The sequence below is a fragment of the Peromyscus maniculatus genome, chromosome 6, assembly GCF_049852395.1.
Source record: "Peromyscus maniculatus bairdii isolate BWxNUB_F1_BW_parent chromosome 6, HU_Pman_BW_mat_3.1, whole genome shotgun sequence".
In the NCBI taxonomy this organism is placed as follows: Eukaryota; Metazoa; Chordata; class Mammalia; order Rodentia; family Cricetidae; genus Peromyscus; species Peromyscus maniculatus.
Window position 1 is genome coordinate 74539566 of NC_134857.1, and position 23610 is coordinate 74563175.

A 23610-nucleotide genomic window follows, 5' to 3' on the forward strand; every position below is an offset into this window, starting at 1 on the left:
CAAGATGAGTTCTACTGATCTACAATAGCTACAAAATAGAAATGTGTAAACAGCTCACGGGAATTGCAGTCAGAGTCTATTAGGACCACAGAGAAAAAACTCAGGAGTCATTCATGCACATAGACATCACCAAGAAATGAAAAGGAACAAAATATGGAAAGGAATAAGTATAGGGATACACAGGTTTCAAAATAACAAGCCTCTGTATTATCCAAATATTTTGGAAAATAACTTTCAAAATTAATCTTGGTCTATAGCTGAGAGCCAACAGTAAATCAAACAATTAGCAAAGACATATGGCAAAAGAAATTCGTGTATTTTTACAAAAGACCAGGATACAAACTTCAAACTGTCAGGAAATAAAATGAAATTGTACTTAAGCAGAAACAGGACTCTTCATTAGTGTAAGTCCATCCTGCAATAAGTCAATCAGTGCCAAGATGTTCTCTGAGTGAACCCAACTTCCTGACAGACAAACTCACCTAGGCTGTCGTCTTTTATTTTACTGCTTGAAATATATTCATGAGAGTGAGGGAAATAAAAGCTCAGTGTTTGAGGATCAAGCTGGGCTGACACTCACCACAAACTTCTCACCATTCTGCTCCACATGTTTGTATGTGGGGACCGATATGGGCACTGCTTGCTTTTCTGTGTAATCATAAAATGATTGTCCCAAGGAGTCGTCACTGGGATCTAGGTTGTCAGCCTCATGGGGAGGAACAGACAACACAGTCAAGATCAATTCCTTCTCTCCTGCTCGGATCAGGTCCACCACCTGCTTGTGTGTCGCCCCCTCAACATTCACGCCGTTCCTAAGGGGAAAGAGGGAAAAAAAAACAATCCCATAAACCAGGAGGGTCCAAACACTTTGTGACTCCACCCCGTCCCCACTCCAGTGTCACAGTGTGAACTATGAAATCAGAAGATTCGTCTGGTTCCAGGAAAGCTGTCTGTCCTTCCAGAATGTAAAGTGGAACGCTGTTTGTGAACTTACGGCAAGGAGAGAAAATGCAAACAGGTGAGAGACCTACCCTCTCTCTAGCCTAGAATCAGGAAAGCCTAGGAAAGACAGCGCTGCTGGGAAGGAACAAAGCTCTTTCAGCTAAACAGTCCACTCTCCTCACCTTATGTATGAGCAGCCATATGTACCACACAATCAAAGCGGCTTGATAATTCTCCCATTTTTATCACAGTCTGTTCACCTACACTTCACAGAAATTTCCTAAGATTTATTTTTATTATTTTAACTATGTGTATGTGTGGGTATGTGCATGTGAGTGCAGGTGCCTGGAGAGGGTAGAGGCCTGGAGCCAGAGTTACAGGCAGCTGTGAGCCATCCAATATGGGTGCTGGGAACCAATCTTGGGTCTTCTATAAGAGCAGTATGCACTCTCAACCACTGAGTCATATCTCCAACTTCAGGAATTTTCTTGGAGGGGAAAAAAAAAAACCTGCCAGGCAGTGGTGGCACATGTCTTTAAGCACAGCACTCAGGAGGCAGAGCCAGGCGGATCTCTGTGAGTTCGAGACCAGCCTGGTCTACAGAGTGAGATCCAGAACAGGTACTAACACTACACAGAGAAACCCTGTCTCGGAAAAAAAAAAAAAAAAAAAAAAAAAACAGAAAACAAAAAACCCACCCTTAGCCAGGTAGTGATGGCAACGCCTTTAATCCCAGCACTCAGGAGGTAGAGGCAGAGTTTGAGGCTAGCCTGGTCTACAGGACAGCCAGGGCTACACAGAGAAACCTTGTCCTGAAAAACAAAAACCAAAAAAAAGACAAAAAGACCTTCCCTTTATAGAGATTTAAGTGTGTATGTGTCCCCAAGACAGCTCCTTTACATTAAATATCTATTTTCCTGTATCTTCAAATTCCTCTTCCTTTATAGCAGCTCATTATCTTGAAAGTTAAAAAGAATTAATCTGCATATAGACTGGTTTCCTCTCTCTCTTGGCTTTTAAAGGAGCAATACTTCTCTAACTGACCCAACTTCCTTTGTTCTCCCTGTCAGTCTGGATAATCCATCCTCTCAGGATTCTAGCTACACATTTCCTGCTCCATACATTTCACTCAAAACTCTGTAAAATCGCCCAAATCAAGAAATGCACACCTGGCCGGGCGGTGGTGGCGCACGCCTTTAATCCCAGCACTCGGGAGGCAGAGCCAGGCGGATCTCTGTGAGTTCGAGGCCAGCCTGGTCTCCAAAGTGAGTTCCAGGAAAGGCGCAAAGCTACACAGAGAAACCCTGTCTCAAAAAACAAAAAAAAAACAAAAAACAAGAAATGCACACCTACAGTTACACAGTAAATCAACCCCACTCATGTTCCTGCTGCTCACTTGTACGCAAGGCTGAAATAAGGAAGAGTTTAGTAAGATCTAAAAGAACAACACTCGGTCAAGAAAGATGCTGAGTCTCAGAAGCCCTCAAAAACTGAACCACCTCCCGAGCAGCTGACCTAAAGAGCTGCCTCAGCAAAAACCCCTGGGCGGCTGGCCTGGAGGGTCCCCACCACGGCTCTCACAGAAGACAGGAAAATACACTTTCAGATGTAAAACTCATTTACAGATGTACAGCCCTTTTCAGTTAATTTTTTTTTTTTCAGTTCTGTTCCAAACCATTAGGGTTTTCCCTTCCTGAAAAGAAAGAATGCTAGGATTAGTAGGAAGCCTTCCGCAGTTCTCACGGGCTCGCCTCTGTCAGAGTCCGGTATCCGAGCAGACAGGAGAGGCCTCAGCCAGCCTCCTCCCTCCCTTAGATTCAGTCTAACAGTCAGCCCGTCAATCCAGCTGGGAATGGGAGGACACATTTGTAGCACTAGGAGGCTGAAGCAGGAGGATTGCCTCAGTTCTAAGACCAGCATGGGCTATATGGCAAGACTTGTCTCAAAAAACTTAAAAAAAAATCTGTGACCCTCAGAAGTCTTGACATTCCTCAACTAAAATTCTAATTATAAGCAATTTCTTAAAAGTAGTAATTTAACCAAAAACAGTTCTATATATAAAAATTAAGGGTCCCTTTGCTGATAGAAATCCCAACTCGCATAATCTGAAGAGAAACCAGAAGATGAAATTCCAACTTTCCAAATGTAAACTCAGCTCTGGAGGCAGAAGCGAGAGAGTCTCTATTTGCATGGTGACAAGAGCTGACAGTTTGAAGAGCCAAAGAAAGAGCAGACAGGAGGAAGGAGGAAAGCAAACTGTGCAGGAGTACAGCTCAGCGGGGGGGGGGGGGGGGGGGGGGGGGGGGGGGGGGGTACACAGCTTAGCCATGGAGAGCCATGGGGGGGGGGTGTATACAGCTCAGCCGTGGAGAGCCGTGGGGGGGGGACGGTGTATACAGCTCAGCCATGGGGGGGGGTGTATACAGCTCAGCCGTGGAGGGGGAGTGTATACAGCTCAGCCGTGGAGAGCCGTGGGGGGGGGGACGGTGTATACAGCTCAGCCATGGGGGGGGGGTGTATACAGCTCAGCCGTGGAGGGGGAGTGTATACAGCTCAGCCGTGGAGAGCCGTGGGGGGGGTGGTGTATATAGCTCAGCCGTGGAGAGCCGTGGGGGGGGTGGTGTATACAGCTCAGCCATGGAGAGCCGTGGGGGGGTAGCTCAGCCGTGGAGAGCCGTGGGGGTGGTGGTGTATATAGCTCAGCCGTGGAGAGCCATGGGGAGGGTGTATACAGCTCAGCCGTGGAGAGCCATGGGGAGGGTGTATACAGCTCAGCCATGGAGAGCCATGGGGGGGGTGTATACAGCTCAGCCATGGAGAGCCATTGGAGGGGGGACGGTGTATACAGCTCAGCCGTGGAGAGCCATTGGGGGGATGATGGAGTATACAGCTCAGCCATGGTGGGGGTGTATACAGCTCAGCCGTGGAGAGCCATTGGGGGGATGATGGAGTATACAGCTCAGCCATGGTGGGGGTGTATACAGCTCAGCCGTGGAGAGCCATTGGGGGGATGATGGAGTATACAGCTCAGCCATGGTGGGGGTGTATACAGCTCAGCCGTGGAGAGACTGCTGGGTTCACTTTGGAGTTGAGGGCTGGCAGAACACTGTGCATGAAGAAGACTTTTGAGGTAAAGGAGAAACTGAAACCAAAACTTACAAGTTGGCAAATGAGTTCCTCTAGTTCTCTGGGCTTAGTACTTCTGAGAAAACTAAACTGTAAAGGTTAGAAATCAGCACAGAACTCATCTATCCTCAGGAACCTTAGCTTATTCACAAATATCCATTTTAAGTTTTCAATAACACAAGACACCTCAGAGACTGAACAATATAATATGCGAGATGCTAACAAGATTTTTTGTGAACTTATCCTCAAATCTTACTTTGTTTTAGTCCCCAACTTTTTTCTTTCCTTTCCTTTTTTTTTTTGGTTTTGGTGTTTTGAGACAGGGTCTCTACAGAGCCCATTTTTTCAAACCTTCACAGGTTTTTTGTTTGTTTACTTTTAGCAGAGCAAACACAGATCTATTAAAGAAGAGGAACGTAGGAGTAGGAGGGCCTCCAAGGGAGGAGTGAGCGTTTCCGGCTTTCCCAGACAGGCTCTGACAAGGCGGCCACGCCCTGCTGAGTTCTGCGGCTGCAGTTCCTCTGGTGTGGGCTTCACCAGTCTGCATGTCACCCCACTCAGGCCTGGAGAGAGTTAGGGACCCTACAAAACCTATACGTAAAAGTATATTTGTATCGTGTGTCTTTTTTTGAAGGGAGAAGTTCCAAAGCTTTCATTTCATTCAAAAAGGAATGTGTGGTCTCCAAAAAGATTAAAAACTACTGACTTCAGCCAGGTAGTGGTGGCGCACGCCTTTGATCCCAGCACTCGGGAGGCAGAGGCAGGCGGATCTCTGTGAGCTCGAGGCCAGCCTGGTCTACAGAGTGAGTTCCAGGACAGCCAGGGCTACACAGAGAAACCATGTCTTGAAAAACCAAAAGAGGGAAAAAAAAACCCTGCTGATTTCAAAACACAACTTGACTAAGTTGTCAACAGAAATGAACTACTCCTTGAGTCACTCACAAAAATTCCCCCTGAAACTGGCCATGGTAGCACACACTTTTAATCCCAGCACTCTGGAAGCAGAAGCAGGCAGACACATCTCTGTGAGTTCAAGGCTGGCCTGCTCTATATAGTGAGCTCCAGGCCAATGAGACTGTGTCAAAAATAAATAAATCCAGGAATGACTCCAGAGAAATTTAAGTGAGTGTCATAAACAGCCAGAGAGCAAAGGGAACAGCTTAAGTTCCCTATCTTTGTTATCAAGAATGTACTTCCAACTGGCTACCATCCCAAAAGCTTCACTAAAAAAATTAATACAGTCAAGAGGTGGGGTATGGCTCAGTGGTGGAGCATTTGCACAGCTTGCATGAGCCCTAGTCAACCCCCCAAAAGAGACAACACAAAACAGGACAGGACTTCTAGTGTTTTGTGTCACATCCTAAACACATTTGCTAACATTGACCTGGCTCCACTGCAGAAGAAATGCTGTGTACGCCTCAACTTAAACAAAGAAAGAAAGTCTTTCATTCTGCAGAGAATGAAGTCAGCAAAAACTCCAGGCCGCTGTCTGATCTGAAACAGGGCCCTCCCTCCTCAGGAATTTCAAGGACTTCACAATCATAAAGTATTAGTCATGGGCTGGAGAGACAGCTCAGCTGTTAAGTGCATGTGTATACTGCTCTTGCAGAAGACCAAGGTCAATTCCCAACACCCACATCATGTGGCTCACAACCACCCATAACTCTAGCTCCAGAGGCACAGGACCCCTCCGGTCTCTGACAGCACTGGCAATCACATGCACATACCCAAACTCATTCACACAAACACACACTCACACTTAAAAATAATAAATATTTTACAAAGTATTAGTCATAAAAATGTTGGTATGATACATTGTTTTCTACAAGAATACTAAACCAGATTCAAGTTAAGTATGGACCCCAAACTTGTACAAACATGGGCATAAATAAATGCAAAGTAGAAAAGGGAAGTTTCAGCAGTGCAGACATCTGCTTCAAAGCATGTGCTCTGGTGAATCAGATATGCTTGGGGTTTGAATACCAATGACGCCGTCTAACAAAGAAGAGCTTACTTAGTATTAGGTAACTTATTCGGTCTCACTATGCCTCAGTTCCCCAATCCATATAAAAAGCTGCCAATAACATCTATGGCTAATGAAGTGACTATGAGGACTAAGGTGAGCTGTAGCTCTGAAACATGGAGCCACTTGATAAAGCTATTAGTACTGGATATCCACACCAGCAAGTGGGCTGGCAGAATTCAGTACTCCAGGACGATAAAACCTCTTCTACCAGTTTTGCTTGCCTTCTTTCTTTGTAAAATAATCAGGAATTCATCTGAAAATAAATGATCACAAAATAAGCAAGCACAAGAGAACTACACAAGTCCCACAAACAACACAAAAGGATCTGAGACTGGATAAGACATACCAATCTATGCTTTTCCACAAAGAAAGTCAGTGTTTTCAATGAACTATCAAAAATAATTCAACAAATACGTGGTGATTAAACAAATAGAGCTGAAGCTATTATAGAACGAGGAGGGTAAATGTAGGGGGTGGAGAGATGGCTCAGCAGTCAAGAGCACTCTGTTCTTGCAGAGGACCCGAGTTCAGATTCCCAGCGCCCACGACCAGCAGCTTACAACTGCCTAGAACTCTACTTCCTGGGATCCAACACCCTTTTTTGGCTTCCTTGGACACCTACATGTGTGGGCGTAAATACACACATACATACACACACACACACACACACACACACACACACACACACACACTTTCATATAATTAAGAATAAATAAACCAGGGGGTGGTGGCACACTCCTTTAATCCCAGACAGAGGCAGAGAGGCAGACCTCTGTGAGTTCAAGGTCAGCCTGGTCTGCAGAGCAAGTTCTAGGACAGCCAGGGCTACATAAAGAAACCCTGTCTGGAAAAACTAAAAAACAAACAAAAAACAAATAATTAATGAACACATTTAAAAGATGCTAAGCATACAGGTACTCACTTTAAAACTCAACTTCTTGGTGTTTGAAATTTTTCATAAGAAAATGCTTTATAAAGAAACCCATAAAAAAGACCAGAATTTTGTTTCCTTGGGAATCAAAGTGGTACTCAAATTAATTGGGTGTTTTCAGCATTGTAAAGATGCACTTGATAATTTTAATGAAATTCTCATTTTTTACTTTGAGATCAACGTCTGATTCCACTAGCTGGTGGAAGTGCCTTCAAACACTACTCCAAGTCAACCAAAGTTAGCCAGCTGAGGAGATTACAGAGCTAATGTAAACACTCCCAGAGGCAGAAGGAAGCTCTACATAGTCAGGGTTTGTACCCTGCTTCTGAAGGGAGCTGAACATAATGAAACATAATGGGGAGAAGTATAACAAAGCAAACTGCTACAGACACCAGGGAAAGGAGCCATTCCTACACAGTAAGTACGATATATTTTGACCCCTTGTGACATGCAAGAGTAATTAAATGACAATTAGTCCCTCAAAAGCAGTCCTTTAAAAGTAGACAATAGCCAGGCGGTGGTGGTACCTTTGATCCCAGCACTCGGGAGGCAGAGCCAGGTGGATCTCTGTGAGTTCAAGGCCAGCCTGGTCTACAGAGTGAGTTCCAGGAAAGGCACCAAAACTACACAGAGAAACCCTTTCTCAAAAAACAAACAAACAAACAAACAAACAAAACCCCCCCAAAAAAAACACAAAAACAACACAGAAAAACCCTGTCTCAAAAAACCAAATAAATAAATTAATTAATTAATTAAAAAATAAAAGTAGACAATAAATCATATAATTGTAAGCAATAAAATGCTTTTCAACTTTCTACATTAAAACACAATGGCAATGTGCCCACAAGAACTAAGATTTTAATTGACAAGCGCACTGGGGAGATGGCTCAGTGAGTAAAGCACTTGCTATATAAGAATAAGGACCTGAGTTTAAATCCCAGCATCCACGTAAAAAGCCAGGCCTGTAATTCCAATAATGGAAGATGAAGATAGATAGATCCCAGGAGTCAGCCCAGCTGAAAGGTCAAACTTCTGGCTCAGTGAGAGACCCTGACTCAAAAGAACAAGTACCACACACAGCAATACAGTTAAGATCTCAAGGTCCTCCCATGGCCTCTGCATACACATGAACAGGCTTGCACACTACAATCCATATGCAACAAACACACCAACAAAAGACACCAAGTTTTACCAAAGATGTTCATAAATGTTTGTTAAGCAAAATACTGTTATTTGGATTGCATCTATATTTCTGTTCTTATTTAATAAATGTGTTTTTAAAAAAAGAACCAATGCCCAGGAATTATCTTGGTCAGTAAAGTCCTTGTCTCACAAGCATGAAGATCTGAGTTAGGTTCCCAAAACCCACAAAAAACAAAACAAAACAAAACAACAACAAAAAGCCAGGCACCCCAGGTATGGTGGCATATGCCTTTAATTTCAGCACTCAAGAGGCAGAAGCAGGTGAATTTCTGTAAGATCAGGCCTAGCTTACTTAGTCTATATAGTGAGTTCCAGATCAGAGAACACCATAGAGTTAGACTGTGTGTGCGTGTATGTGTGTGTGCACATGTGTACCTGTGTGTGTTTGCACGCTTGAGCACACTCTTGCAGAACTGTAATCTCTGCACTAGGGAAGTAGAAACAGGAAGATCCTTGGGGCTTGCTGGCTAGCCAATCCAGTCGATTGTGTAAGCTTTGGGGCAATGAGAAACAATGTCTCAAAGGAAACAGACATCATTTTTTCATGTGTATATTTATTGAGTGCACACACGCTCAAGTGTTTATGCATGTGTAGGCCCCAGGTTGATGTCAGGAATCTTTCTTAAGAGACAGCCACTTCTTAAAAGAGCTTCTCAGTCAAACCCAGAGTTCACCAACATGCTAGTCTGGCCAGCCAACTTGCTCAGGTGTCCCTCTGCCTCCACTTTCCAAGGCTGCAATACAGGAGACCCCATACCCATGTGGTATTTATGTGGGTTCTAGTCCTCTTGGTCTTGTGGCAAAAGCTTTAACCATTGATCCACCTTTCCCAGATTGTGGACAGAATTTCTGAGGCTGACACTCAAAGTTGTCCTCTAGCCTTCACACACACAAATACATGCATGCACATGTATACATGTACATTTAAACATAAGTAAACAAACTTTTTGGAAAACTGTACTATATACAGACCAAGGTTATGAGTCAATGATAGGGAGCTTATCTATCAATGCATAATGCCCTAGGTTTGGATCCCCAGCACTGCTCTAAATAAATAAATAAATAAATAAATAAATAAATAAATAAATAAATAAATAAATAAAAATAAACAAGTACCATAAAGTTGAAATTTTAGTTGCAGGGAGGGAACACTGTTACAATCCTAGCACTCAGGAAGCTGAGGCAGCAGGATCCTGATTTCAAGGCTATTCTGGACTACATAGCAAGTTCAAGGCCAGTGTGATTTAAGAAAAAAGCCCCCACAGGAAGCAGCACTAAGAGATGTGGTTTTGTTGGAAAGGTATGGCCTTGTTGGATGGATAAGTGTGTCCCTGTGGAGGTGGGCTTTGAGGTCTCATATATGCTCAAGTCACACCCAGTGTCTCAGACCACTTCCTGTTGCCTGTGAGTCAAGATATAGGAACTCGCAGCTCCTTCTCAAGCCCATGTCTGCCTGCATGCCACCATGCTTCCCACCATGATGATAATGGACTAAATTTCTGAACTGTAAGCCAGCCCCATTAACTGTTTTCCTTTAAGAGTTGCCGTGGTCATGGTGTCTCTTCACAGCAATAGAAACCCTAACTAAGACAACCAATCTCAGATACATAGTAAGGTCCTGTCTCCAAATATCTATATAAAAATTTATGTGATTTGGTGTTTGAAGATGAGACTTTAGATCAATACTAAAGACATGGTCCACAAATGCTGGGGGGTGACACAGGCCTTTAATCCCAGCACTCGGGAGGCAGAAGTAGAGGATCTCTGTGAGTTTGAGGCCAGCCTGGTCTCAGAGTGAGTTCCAGGACAGCCAGGACGACACAGAGAAACCTATCTCGAAAAAAATAAAATAAAATAAAAACAAAGTGCCTGTATCTAAATACATGGCAATCTCTTCAAACTCAACAACCCAATTTATCATAATTATTTACTTATTGGGGTATGACATGTACACGGCATTATGTGCACACAGAAGTCAGAGGATAACTTTTAGGAGTCAGTTCTCTCCTTCCACCATACGGGCCCCAGGATCAAACTAAGGTTACTGGGCAAGTGACTTTTGGCGGCAAGTGCTTTTATCAGCTGAGCCTTCTTCTTGGCCCCACAACTCAAATTAAAAATGGGCAAAATATCTGGGCAGACATCTCACTAAAGATATACAGATGGCAAATAAATATATGGAATGATATTCAACATCCATCATGGATGAATTCCAAATCAAGACTATAGCATGGAATTAAATACAGCTAAAAGTCCAAACTGATCGTGTCAAACACCAAAAACTAGAGATGTGGAACAAATACCCTTCTCCTTGTTGCAAGAATGAAAAATGGCACAGTTGCTTTGTGTGGTGGTTTGAATAAGAATGGCTCCTATAGGCTTGTGTATTTACATGCTTAGTCCCTTGTTAATAAACTGGGGAAGATTAGGAGGTGTGGCCTTGCTGAAGGAGGTGGGCTACTAGGGGTGGGCTTTGAGGTTTCAAAAGCCCGTGCCAAGCTGTGTGTGTGTGTGTGTGTGTGTGTGTGTGTGTGTGTGTACACATATGCAGACATCGAATCCCTAGAGGCTGGAGTTACAGCTTTTATAGGACACCTTGCTTAAGATCTAAACTCTGGTTCTCTGGCTGCAAAGTCAGTGCTCTTAACAGCTGAGCCATCTCTCCAGCCCTTACCAATATTTCTAAAGCATTTCCAGCCAGGTGTGGTGACACACACCTTTAATCTCAGCACTCCAGAGGACAGAAGCAGGCAAATCTCTGTGAGTTTGAGGCCAACCTGGTCTATATAGTGAGTTCCAGGACTATGTAGGAAGGCCCTGTCTCTAAATACAAAAAAACAAAAACAAAAACAAAAAAAAGTATTTCCATGCAGAAAAACTGACACTGGGCAAAGAGAATTTTAGTAACAGTCAAAACTGGCCCTGGCCAAACGGACCAGCCATGTAGGTCAGCACCTGCTGCTCCCAGACTGGGAAAGGATATGTGCTGCACTTGACCTCTGGCTGCTGTTGGCCCCAAGCGTCTGCCTGAGGCAAGGAAAGGACAGAAAGCTCACCCTCTCCCACTGAACACCTCCAGCAGAACAAACGGGTTTATCGCTTAGGAAATAATAAAAAGTTCCTTAAATCTGTAATTACAAGGCAATCAGTTTACAAATACAATCTATTCAGGCAGATATATTTCTGGGAAATGAATCAATTTGTCATTCAGGAAAGTAACTATAAGGCTTTAAGATATTTTTCAGACTATACAAATATAATCAAGCTATTCAGGAAAAAAGTTTGGCAATTACCTGTGAAGCCAAAATTTTTTATCAATAATAAAACCAAACTCATTCATTTCACTCCTACTAGAATATAAAATTCCAGGAGCTGAGGACACAGCTCAGTGGATATGAGGGCTTATTCTTTTTTGTTTGTTTGTTTTGAGACAGGGTCTCTCTCTATAATTGTGAATGTCCTAGAACTTGCTGTGTGGACCAGGCTGGCCTCAAACTCACCAAGATCCACTAGCTTCTGCCTCCTGAGTGCTGGGATTAATGGGATGTGCCACCTTACCCTGCTTGAAGATTTATTTATGTGCATGCTTGTGTATGTGTGTGTCCACAAGGTATAGAAGAGGGCAATGGCTGATGGCTGTGAGCCTCTGCAATGTGGGTGCTGGAAACTAAATCTGTATCCTCTCCAACAGCAGCAAGTGTTTTAACCACTGAGCCATCTCGTCAGTCCTAAAGGCTTATTGCTCTTGCAATTAAATAGCATCTTTTAATATACATATATATGTATATATACAACAACCCTCATAGTATATTCAATAGACAAAGACCTTGCACACTTTGTAGATGAGTAAACTGGCAAAAGTACTTTTCCAAACTTTCCAAGGTTATCATATCTTCCACACTCTCCGAATACACAATCTGTCTCCCAATTTTAAAAATACATTAAAGCCTAGAAGTCAGACTTAATAAACTTCTGCTGTACTGAGGAGCAATTTCCTTATTATTTGCATTGAACAGTTCTGTAATAACCAGCCTGAAAGCAGCTGGAGAGTACCCATGCCAGCAGCTAACTCCTCCAGATGGCTCTGTACTTTTCCAAAGGGAAGTAAGCAAATCAGCTGTGGACGAGTCCACAGAATACATAGATCTGGTCAGACACGCCAATCTATCACATTCTGAATGAAGTTGGGGGTCCAGTGCTTTACAGTAGAGCTGATCCTGTTGGAGAGGCGCAGGTGAGACAGCCCTGAGGATGTTAAGAGTGGGATAGCTGGCCACACCCCCTTTGTTTGCCATGTGGTGAGGGTGAGAGAAATATGCCCTCCCCTGCCCTGACCCTGCCACCTGTGGTGGACAAGGGAGCTGACCCTCCCCCTTACCAGCTGCAGCACTTGGGAAAGTGGACCCTGCACCTCGCCTGGGCAGCACAGTAGAGCTGACCCTGTTGGCAGAGGTGTGGGTGAGCCAGCCCTGATGTGAGCATGGGAGAGCTGTCCCCATTACGCATCTGTCCTGTGGTAGCATGGACAGGGAGGGGGAGAAATGCCCCCCCACCAACACCTGAGGCAGGTAAAAGAGCTGGCCCTGAGGTCACAAGAGCTGGAGAGCTGTCCCTGCCCCTCATCAGAGTGGCCATACACCTCGCCTAGGCAACACAGCAGAGCTGGCCCTGAAGGTGTGGGTGTGGGAGATCCAACCCTGAGGATGTGAAAGCAGAAGAACTGGCCCCGCCCCTTGCTCATCACTGCAAGGGGTGAACTCGCCAGGGTAATGCTGGAAAGTTCACCCTGGTGGCAAAGACAGGGGAGAGCTGGCTGGCTGACCAACCCTGAAACTACCCAGAACCAGGGTTATGAGATAGCCTATCCCAACATCCACCCCATCTGTGATCTGTTGGAGCACCTAGGGGATGGGGAGCTTAGTCCAGTGGACCCAGGGCTGCAGGATCTTTACAATACAGAGCAACAACGGGCTGTCCAGGAAGAGTCCCAGCGAGGGCCCAGTGTCGATGGTGCAGCAGAGACCGGGGCCTCGAACCAGACCAATGATTCTCTGCAGTGAATGCCTGCATATAAAAATGTATGAATAAAGGAGTTTACTGTGTGACTCACTGTACCTTCCATGATGAGATTTTTCCTTCCTTTTTTTTTTCCTTTTTTCTCTTAGATTTTTTTTTTGGGGGGGAGGGGGGCATGATATGAAGGACACAAAGAGTAAACAAAAAGAAAAGTTAAAAAAAAGAAAGAATACTCATTTTGGCATGCATAGACCCTGGGTTCAACTCCAACACAAAACAAAACAAGTTTTAGCTAGCTTAAGCAAAAACAAAACATTTTTTAAAAGATGCTTCTCTTCTGGGTGGTGGTGGCGCACACCTTTAATCCCAGCACTTGGGAGGCAGAGGCAGGTGGATCTCTGTGAGTTTGAGGCCAGCCTGGTCTACAGAGCAAGTTGCAGGACAGCCAGGGCTACACAGAGAAACCTTGTCTTTAAATATACATATGTATATGTTTTTCCACTGGGTATGATGGCTCATGCCTGAACCCCAACACTCAGTAGGTAGAGATGGAAGAACATCAAGGACAGGCAACCTGGCTACACAGCAAGTCTGAGGTCAGCTTGAGCAACCTAATAAAACAAAGCTGCATGTGGTAATGCATGGGATGCAAGTGATCAAGAGTTCAAGACCAGCTTCAGCTAAGTAGTGAGTTAGAGGCCAGCCTGGACTACTGCCCAAACAAAACAGAATATTTTCACAATAACAGAAGTTCACTGAAGGACAAACATAAGGTCACTCAAACACACCACCTCATTCAACAACTCAAATAAATACTCAGTGACAGGTACATCTCCTCCAGTGAGGGGAACCTTACTCGGCTGGCAGAGGCAGTAGTAAGAAACGACCTTGAACTAAGAGCATCTCACAAAACTAAGTACTCTTCACATTCCTGACACAGCAGAACTTCACCCTTCGCACACTGAAGACAGACTCGGGTATACATTTTAGTACCATATCAACTTCTCATCTTTAGTCACCTCAACTCCCAACAAGCTATACCAAAACAAAAGGTTTAAGATTTATTTTTATATAGGTCTCTGTGTGCTCACACAAGTGAGAGCCAAAACAGGTGCCCAGAAGCCAGACATAGGTATCAGATCCCCTGGAGCTGATGAGCTGCCTGCCATGTGGGTACTGGGAACTGAACTCTAACCCTGTGGTAAAGAAGTTACTGCTCTTAACCCCTGAGCCATCTCCCCAGCACCGCCAACAGAAGAGATTTAAAGTCCAGGTGGCATCTTACAGTCAGAGACAGAGAAAAGCATAGCTAAGACAAGGCATCATAGGCAGGGCCCTGCAGCCCGTGAGGATGAAAATGCTCTAACACAGCGAGTGATAAGCAGAAGCACAGTCATTTACAACATAAGGTGACAGGAAACAGACATTTCAGAAGCTGGCTTGACTAGGCAGGAAAGTGTGGAAACAAATGAAAGGCAGCTTCTCATCAGCTGCTCCTAGCACTGGGTGTCAAAGCTTCCTTGTTCTCAGCTCCCTCCTTTATACAGTACAAGACCGTCCAAGAGAAACAATGGTCTGAAAATTCTTTTAATTCTAATAGCAATTTTTCCTCTCTAGCCATGGAAATGCATTCAATCAAATAAAAGCAAAATTCTCAGGAAACTATGGGTATAAATATATACACAACTATATTCTTAGCACACAAGAACAAACTCCAAACTTGTTAGCCAGGCAGTGGTGACACATGCCTTTAATCCTAGCAGAGGCAGGCAGATCCCTCAGTGCACAGAGTGAGTTCCAGGACTGCCAGGGTTACACAGAGAAACCCTGTCTGGTGAGTGGGTGCCCAACTTGTTGGCGCTGCTTTTAAGGCCTTTTTGTATTTCATTTTAGCCTTCCTTTCCAGTTTCTACGGCACCAGCCTGCAAACAGCTTCCTGAGGATCCTTGCTATCCTAAGGATTTCGAGCATCTTTCTCCCTTACGCCTTCCTCCCATAGACCCTCCACCTATGAAACCCTTCCTCTTTCTCTACTACTGAAATTATACTTGTCCTTCAGTCTCAAATTAAAAGCCTTATGCAGAAGCCAGTAGGAAGGCACAGTGGGAAAGAGTGCTTGCCTCGGAAGCCTAACACCTAGAGCTCAATCCCAGGAAGCCTCGGGGGAAGGAGAGAACTTATTCCTGATACAGTTGTCCCCTACCTACACACAGGCACTGTGTCTGCCACATGCTCACAACACACATTTTTTTTAACTTTATAAAAGCCTTCTGTGAACTATCTAACCCCTTATCAATCTTCTCAAGCGTATCCACTCTTTCCTCTAAATTCCCACTCCAGTTCTCATTGACCTCCACTACTTTATTCAGCTTTTCACAGAGTAAACTGCTTCCAGTACCTCCCTGACTGCAAAGCAGGCTTCCTAAGGGCAGAGAGCCAGGCGTACTGACTCATAACCCTAGTGATACTTGACATGTAGTTTGTGCCGAACAGTGGAACCAGTTGACATGAAGTGGGCCAACATGAGAAAAAAAAAAAAATGTCTAAATCACTGTGTTTCGAGCTGGAAATAAGCTCACAGTGGTGGACCACCTGCCTAGCATGCACAAGGCCTAGCATCCTCAGGATGGACAAGCCAGTGTTTTCATGTATGAACAGGACCCAACAAGCACTCAAACAGAACCCAAACAATGACTAGTAGGCTGGGAAGAGGCTGACTCACTGTGAAATGCCCTTGCCTGGAAAGCCTGTCCTGAGTTCTAGCGCCAGAACCCACAGAAAGGTGGACTCCAGAGCTATCTTCTAACCTCCACACACATGTTGCAGCACACACGAATACATACATGTGTGCATGCATTCATACATATGCAGTGCTGATAAATAAAATTTTAAAGACATTGTTTTAAAAAACTTGACCACTCTATAGATAGATAGATAGATAGATAGATAGATAGACAGACAGACAGACAGATAGATAGATAGATAGACAGACAGACAGACAGCTTTCTTGAAACTTACTTTGGGTGGTTTGATTGACACTTACTGTGTTAGTGTTGGTTTGCGTGTACACTGAGTTGTAATGAAGAAGTATTCCTTGTTTTGAGTTGCAATTCTGGTTTTCTGTTTTGATTTATTTTTATTTATTTTATTTTGTTATCTTTTTAATTTATTTATTTTGTTGTCTTAATTTTTTTTGGTTGTTGAGATAGGTAGCACAGGCTGGTCTCAAACTCAAGATCCACTTACCTCAGCCCGCTGTGTGCTAGGGATACAAGGCTCCCTGTAGGTTTTTTAAAAGCTTTTAAACAATGCCTAAAGATTGTCTTTTGCCATTTGAATAGACTGAACCTAGCTGGCTCTAAGTTACACTACCACAAAAGTCTTTGTCAGTAATGCCATCATCCAATGAATAATCTTACCAGAGATCCTGTTCTTAAAGTACTTTGCTGTGATCATAAATTAAAATGTTTGCTTGTCAGTTAACTCTCTCTGCTTATCTACCATTTCATAAGAATTATTCCCATTGAGGCTTAGCTTCTAAAATGCTTATCCATGAGAGCATGGTAATAAAGCTCTCACCTAAAACAAACTACAATTAACTGTTAGTGGTTAATTAGTGGTGGCTGGAAAGACAACTGTTCACCACAAATTAAAAACCAGCCCTTATGCTATTAATCAAAGTCTCTCTCTCTCTCTCTGTGAGACTGGGGTGGAAGGGTTTAGATGGGGGTTTCTCTATGTAGCCCTGGCTGGCCTGGAACTCAGATCCACCTGCCTCTGCCTCCTAAGTGCTGAGATTAAAGGCGTGTGCCACCACCTCACGAAAGTTCTTTTCTTGGTCACAGCAATCCATACAAGTGATTTCTGAGGGAAGGTAATATATATCATTTTCAAGTTGCCTGTTATTTGTTTGCCACCTCACTGCATGAGACAAAAAGTATTTTTGAAGTAACAAGTATGACTGTCGTGTTCCCTTTGCTGATAACAGAAAAACAGCAATAGCATGAGCAAAGAAAGCTTGCCTTAGCCCCCAGCCTCTCCTCCAAATTAACAACGAGATAAAGAATAAATAAAAACCTAAGTCACATTTCACAAATAGAAACAAAGTTCAACTGCTATCTGTCTTTACAGGAATGTAACAATTTTAAGTGGCTGTTTCCATCAAGAAAAGTGGACTATCAGCAACCCCACCCCCAGCTGTGAAGCTACAGGCGGTTAGGTGATGGCTGCTGGGGAAGGAAATTACTTTAAGAGTACCGGCAGGAGTAGAGCTGCTGGGAGATTCTCCCTGGTGCCCCAGTGAGTGACCTCCACCCATGCCTCTATGGACAGCACTAACTGGACTGAGTGGGTTAAATTAATTAGGGGGCTGGAGAGATGGCTCAGTGGTTAAGAACACTGGCTGCTCTTCCAGAGGACTCAGGTTCAATTCCCACCACCCACATGGCAGCCCAAAACTGCCTGTAACTTCAGTTCTAGGGGAACCAACACCCTCACAGAGACATACATGCAGGTGAAATACCAATGCATATAAAATAAAAAATAAGCCGGGCGGTGGTGGCGCACGCCTTTAATCCCAGCACTCGGGAGGCAGAGGCAGGCGGATCTCTGTGAGTTCGAGGCCAGCCTGGGCTACCAAGTGAGTTCCAGGAAAGGCGCAAAGCTACACAGAGAAACCCTGTCTCGAAAAACCAAAAAAAAAAAAAAATAAAATAAAATAAAATAAAATAAAAAATAAATTCTTTTAAAAGTTACCTAATTAATTATAGAAGGAGGACATGAAGTTGGGAAGATGTCATGGGGATCCTACCTAGGGATGGAAGAAGGAGTTGGGGTAGATATGATCAAGATACATTGTATATAGATCTGTAAAATTTCCAAAGAATAACAATTAAGGAAGTTGACTATTAACAGTCAATAACCAGGGCCTGGAGAGATGGCTCAGAGATTAAGAGCACCAACTGCTCTTCCAGAGGTCCTGAGTTCAATTCCCAGCAACCACATGGTGGCTCATAACCATCTGTAATGAGATCTGGTGCCCTCTTCTGTATACATAATAAATAAATAAATCTAAAAAAAAAAAAAAAAAGACAATAACCAAAACAAATTTAAAAAATGGGAAAGCATCTTAACACCTGGATTCCATTCTGGTTGTGACTCAATGAGGCACTCCTTTCTCCTCACAAAACAGGGATAATTTCACTCCTATCCATTCAGCAAATACTCACTGAAGAAAACCTAGGTACCACCACACATTTGGCTAGGGATTCAATAAACTTTAACAGTTAACACGGTCCCCGCCCTGAGCTTGACACCTCCCTAAAGAGGCTGTCCTGTAGTTAAATGCATACACACTGCACTGCAAACTGCAACACACCACAGATACTGCAGGATGATATAATGATTGTTATCATTTGTTCTGTCTCTTAACTGTACACCTTTGCTGCTGGACGACAGCCAGACCCACAAAAGTAGGTACAAGTGGACAGACTACTGGGTGAGGAACTGACTTCCCCTTAGTCTGGAGTTCAGGCGCTTAATAAATCACTATTTGTTAGCCAAGTCCTAGCTAGTGACTCCCAGTGTAACCACACTGATAACGCACAATGAGCTAAGAACAGTCTAGAACAGTCCAGAACTACTGGGTTGTTCTGAGAATGTGGCTTAGCATGTGAGTTACATTCTCTATACCAGGCAAAGGCGTGACAACGAATTCCAGACTTATGCGGCACACACTGAATCACAGCCATCAGTGTACCTGCAAACCTGTGTTTCCGACTCGCACCCCAAGTGATTCGTGTGCACACCAAAGTGTGAGAACTTTGCTGTAATCATTGCCTTTGCTCAACAATCATTTCAAGCACTATTATTCAAGTCTACCTGGATAATCTGAGCCAAAAAGAAATCAGTCGATTTTTTAAAGGCTCTTAAGATACTTAACAGTCAACGTCTCATGACTCACTCAACTGTAAAAATGCCTACTGCATCAAACTCTTTGTTCAATGATGTTGAATGATTTTCAAACATTCACATGAAATGAAACAAAAAATAACCCTCGATAAACAAACTGTCACATATAACATAATTTATCTTATGCTTTAACCTTAAGGAGGAAAAGCTAATGGGTATATTATCAGGTAGCTATTAAGGAGGAAAGCACATACTCTCTGAACAGCATAGACACATCATGACTTTGAATGCTTACAAGCCAACTCTAAGGGGCCATGCTGGAAATTCACACTCCCCAGAGCAGCTTTGGTGGGTAAAAGTGTATGCTGTGCAAGACTGACCACCTGAGTCAGATTCCTGGAACCCACCTCAAAAGTGGATGCACTGGTGAAAATCTCTGTAACCCCAGCTACCCCACAGGGAGACAGGAGGTAGAGACAGGAAAATTTGCCCCAACTTACAGAACTCCTCAAAGTGTGTCTTTGTCATTTGTGTGTGTGTGCACACACAAAGATCCCAGTACTGAGCCAAAAAAAAGCCAACAAACATAATCTCAAAAAATGTAGGCAGTTCCATATCCATATCCACTACACACGGCAACTCTCCTAAAGCAACTCTCAAGAAATCAACAAGTGTCCTCAACCTATTTTAACCTTACAGTTTAACCTGGTCAGTTACTTCCCGTACTATATAATTAGTGCAAGCATAGACTGATTTTGGTTCTATTTATTGAAGGCATCTTCCACACCACACACTGGCCTCGAGGTATATGCACATCAAAGGGAAGACATGCAGTACACATTATACTAGGAAAAATTATAAGGTGGAGCTAACACTGTTAGTCAAGAAAACTTTCCATCTGTAGTAAAATTTAGAGCCCAGAGGGCTTCTTCACAGTGTAGTACCAAGCCCTGCAACATGACTCTCTCTCTCAAACCAGTCACAATCTAGTCAGCCTCAAAAGGAAGAAGGAGAAAGTGAGCCAATCCTGGCTCCAGGTGACAATTATCCCGAGATGCAATGAGCCTTGGTAAGCAGACTCTAGGAGCAGCACACAGAAATGGATCCCTTACTAACATCCAAGTCTGTACCCACTTAAATCTCAGTTCCTGTTCTTTCACACCTCTACCATTGTCCAAACTGCAACATTAAACTGAAGTAAAGGCTGTACATAGGGAAAAGAGTTTAAAAATAGGGAGAAATCTCAAACCTCAATTATCAAGGTCCAGACACCCACCGGTGACTTGGTGTACAATCATAAAGCTACATAGTAACAATCCACCTATGCTTAACTCAGACCCCACCACTCAGTATTTCATCAACAGGAAAAGTTTTCCTAGGACAACTGAGAGGTAAACTTAAGAACCTGAGTAAGAAGACAGATTGAAAAGCTCTCAGGCTGGGAATAAACAGAGTAGATTAGAGAGTGCCTGCCTAGCAAGCCTGAAGCCTACATCCCTGGGTTCCATCCCCAGCACCACCTAAACCCAATGAAGTGGCACACACCTGTAATCCCAGCACTCAGGAGGTGGAGCTAGGACGACCAAAAGTTCAAGGTCTTCCTATATAGTGAGCTTGAGGCCAGTCTGGGCTACATGACATCCTGCCTCAAATAAATATATAGATCTCTAAAGTTAAGTTGGTAGCTCATTTTTCTCCTCTTACTTGAAAATCTAAGTGGAGGGAGGAAGGGAGGGAGACAGAGAGGGAGGGAGAGAGGGAAGGGGGGAGATACTGAGGTCTCAGAAGTTATCAACTAGCTTAGAATAGCTACTACCACTACTTCTACAACGGTACCATAGAAATTTCAAAGAATCTGGACATCAGAACACAAACAGCTGACGTTCTCTACAGTGACTAGGTCACGGCTGGGCTCTCTGCTGCATCACCTATGTCTGCTGGCTTATGCACGCACAGCGGACGACATCAGCTGTGTTCCATTGTTTTGGATTCTATAGAGCAAATGACCTAGAACTTTAATACACTTATAACTTTATATATTTTAAATCTGAAGTTAAAACGCTGAATCGAGTTAAATTTCCACAGAGAAAGCAAGATAATTCTGAAAGTTTCTAACAAAAGAAACCACCAGCCACAGATTTTGAGTTATCTAGAAAATAAATACCTAGGTACTCAGGTGCAAGGCATCAAAAAGTCATTATTGCATTCAATATCTTAATGCTCCCCACAAAGACTAAGAATATACTGCCAGAGAATATTAGAAAATAGTCAGTAATATAGTAAGCATCTATTTCCAGAAAGCTCAGAGGAAATGCACAAAATCTCCAAACACATGTATTAAAGAGCTGCTCTAAGAAGAGGAAGCAGAATGAATGATTCCACAGAGTACGAGTGATGGGCACAAAAATGGGGGGAAAAGGGAAGAGGCCTTCTCTGCAAGGACAGACAGACTCTCAAGATAAGTACAGACCGTGGACCAAGCTGTTTTACAAAATGAAAACAGGCAGCTGTGGAAATTATAATTAAAATGAAATGTTTAAAAAGAAAAGACTGATGTGGGAAAATCCCATCATGGAAGGAGAGAGCCCCTGAGTTTTGGGGGGAGGGGGCGGGGACGGAGCCGCAATATAGATGCAGTAAGGAGAGAAGTCCAGGGTTGGAGGAGAATGGAGACAATGAGTGCACACAGCACCTACAAGTCAACCAGCAACCACTAGACAGATTTAGCACGAAGTACAAAATCACAAACACAACAAGCCAGGGCGGTGGAAGTGCGCGCTGCAACTGCCAAGACAAGGCAACGTCCTGGGAGCTTTAAGGAATGTGGTGATGAAGGAAGACGCTGCTGTAGAAGGTGGGTTCAAAGAGCAGAGGGGGCCCTCGGAAGAGAAGGGAAAACTATCTAGAGGAACAAATAAGATAAAGGACAGGATTGCAACAGCACAGACCAGGAGGAAAATGGAGAAGGCAAAGACCCAAGGCGATTGCAGTTCAGGGGGAAGTCGGAACTGGGAAAGCACGACCACAAACGGCACTCCAAAGTGTAAGGAGCGGTGCACGTGGGAAGCCAGGGAGCCAGAAAAGGTGCGCACTCCGAGGAATGTGGCCATGGAGAAACCAGATTGAAAATCGGGCTGCAATACCAGGATCAGAAGAAAAACTAGTGTCAACCCCTCCCCCCCCAAAAAAACGATGCGATGCGGTGAGGATGATAAGGTACACTCGAGATTGTGTGACTACAAAGAAGCAGGGAGAAAAGGCCAAGCGGTGGATACAAAAATGTCGGTGTGCTTTACCATAACGGGGGGAGGTAACTAAGGGGAGAAGGGGGGAGGCTCGGGGAGGGGAAGAGACGATGCCTCCAGAGGAAAAGGAGCTGACCACGGGTCCTAACGGGTCTAGAGGGCAGAAGGGACGGTCCACAGGGTCTGAGGGGAGTGGCAGAGACCAGGAAACTAGGATGCTCAAGATGAGAACTTGGGGAGAACACAGTACTGGCTGGGTGGAAAGGGAGACCCCGCCAGAAAGGAGCAGAAAGCAGCATGCCATAGGGAAAGGCAGGGGTTGAGAGCAGCCAAAGGCATGCGGGACAGCGGGGAGAGCTCTGGGATGGCGGGGCCAGGGCGCAAACTCGAGACGCCAGGAAGGCAGAGCCGCGAAGGCCCGCCGGGGGGCGAGGGTCGCGGCAGGCTCGCGAGCTGGGGGGGTGGGGAGAGGGAGGTGAGGCCTGAGTGACAGGGTGGGGGGCCAGGGCAGGCGCAGGGGTCGGGGACGGGGCGTGGCGGCCGCGATACTCACACCTCCAGGATGCGGTCCCCCTTGCGCACCCCGGCCCGGTCGGCCGCCCCCCCGGGCAGCACGGCGCTCACATGCTGCAGCGGCGCGTACAGCTCCCCGTTGATGCTCCGCAGTTGCCCGCCCTCGCTCACTTGGCCCCGCACGTTGAAGCCGTAGCCGGACTCGGACTTGACGATGCGCACGACCCGCGGGCCGCCGCCTCCCCCGCCGCCGTTCCCGGCGCAGTGGAGCCCGGACCCCCCGCCGCCGCCGCCTCCATTCCGGTGAGGGGCTGAGGGGTGAATCCCTTCCCCGTCCTCGTCCGCCATCTTGCGAGCAAGCGAGCCGTCCCCCGCCCCCCTACGCCTCTTACTCCTCCTGCGCGCGCGCCCGCCCGCCCGCCCGCCCCCTCCTTCGGCAGCCGCGCGACCCCGGCGCGCGCCCGCCCCGCCGACCGCTGGAGCCAGACGGCCACCGCGCTGCAGGGGGAAAGGGGGAGCAGGGGCGGGGGAAGCGGACGGTTGGGCGCTGCGGGGCTTCCTGGGAGATGTAGTTCGCGGGGGAGGGGGCGGGTGCGTGACGCATCCGGGAACAAAGCCTTCTGGGAGTTGTGGTTTATTGGGCTTTGGGCTCTGGCAGGGGTTTCCTTGGTTGGGTGGTGAGCATCTTTTGTTATGGT

The 23610-nt window shown here is 45.1% G+C and overlaps 1 protein-coding gene across 3 annotated transcripts in view; it reads right to left on the bottom strand.

The window, feature by feature from the left end:
- Positions 1–23280, bottom strand: part of Snx27 (sorting nexin 27) — a 78664-nt gene extending 55384 nt beyond the window's left edge. For 2 of the 3 annotated variants that reach the window (XM_006994797.4, XM_006994798.4), the window contains exons 1-2: positions 22953–23280; positions 581–812 (exon numbers count right to left, since the gene is read on the bottom strand). In XM_006994797.4, coding sequence (XP_006994859.1) covers positions 581–812; positions 22953–23260 — 540 coding nt within the window. In that variant the 5' untranslated portion in view covers positions 23261–23280. The remainder of the gene's footprint in view (positions 1–580; positions 813–22952) is intronic. The other variant, XM_076574519.1, reaches the window with a different exon arrangement.
- Positions 23281–23610: the final 330 nt, after the last annotated feature.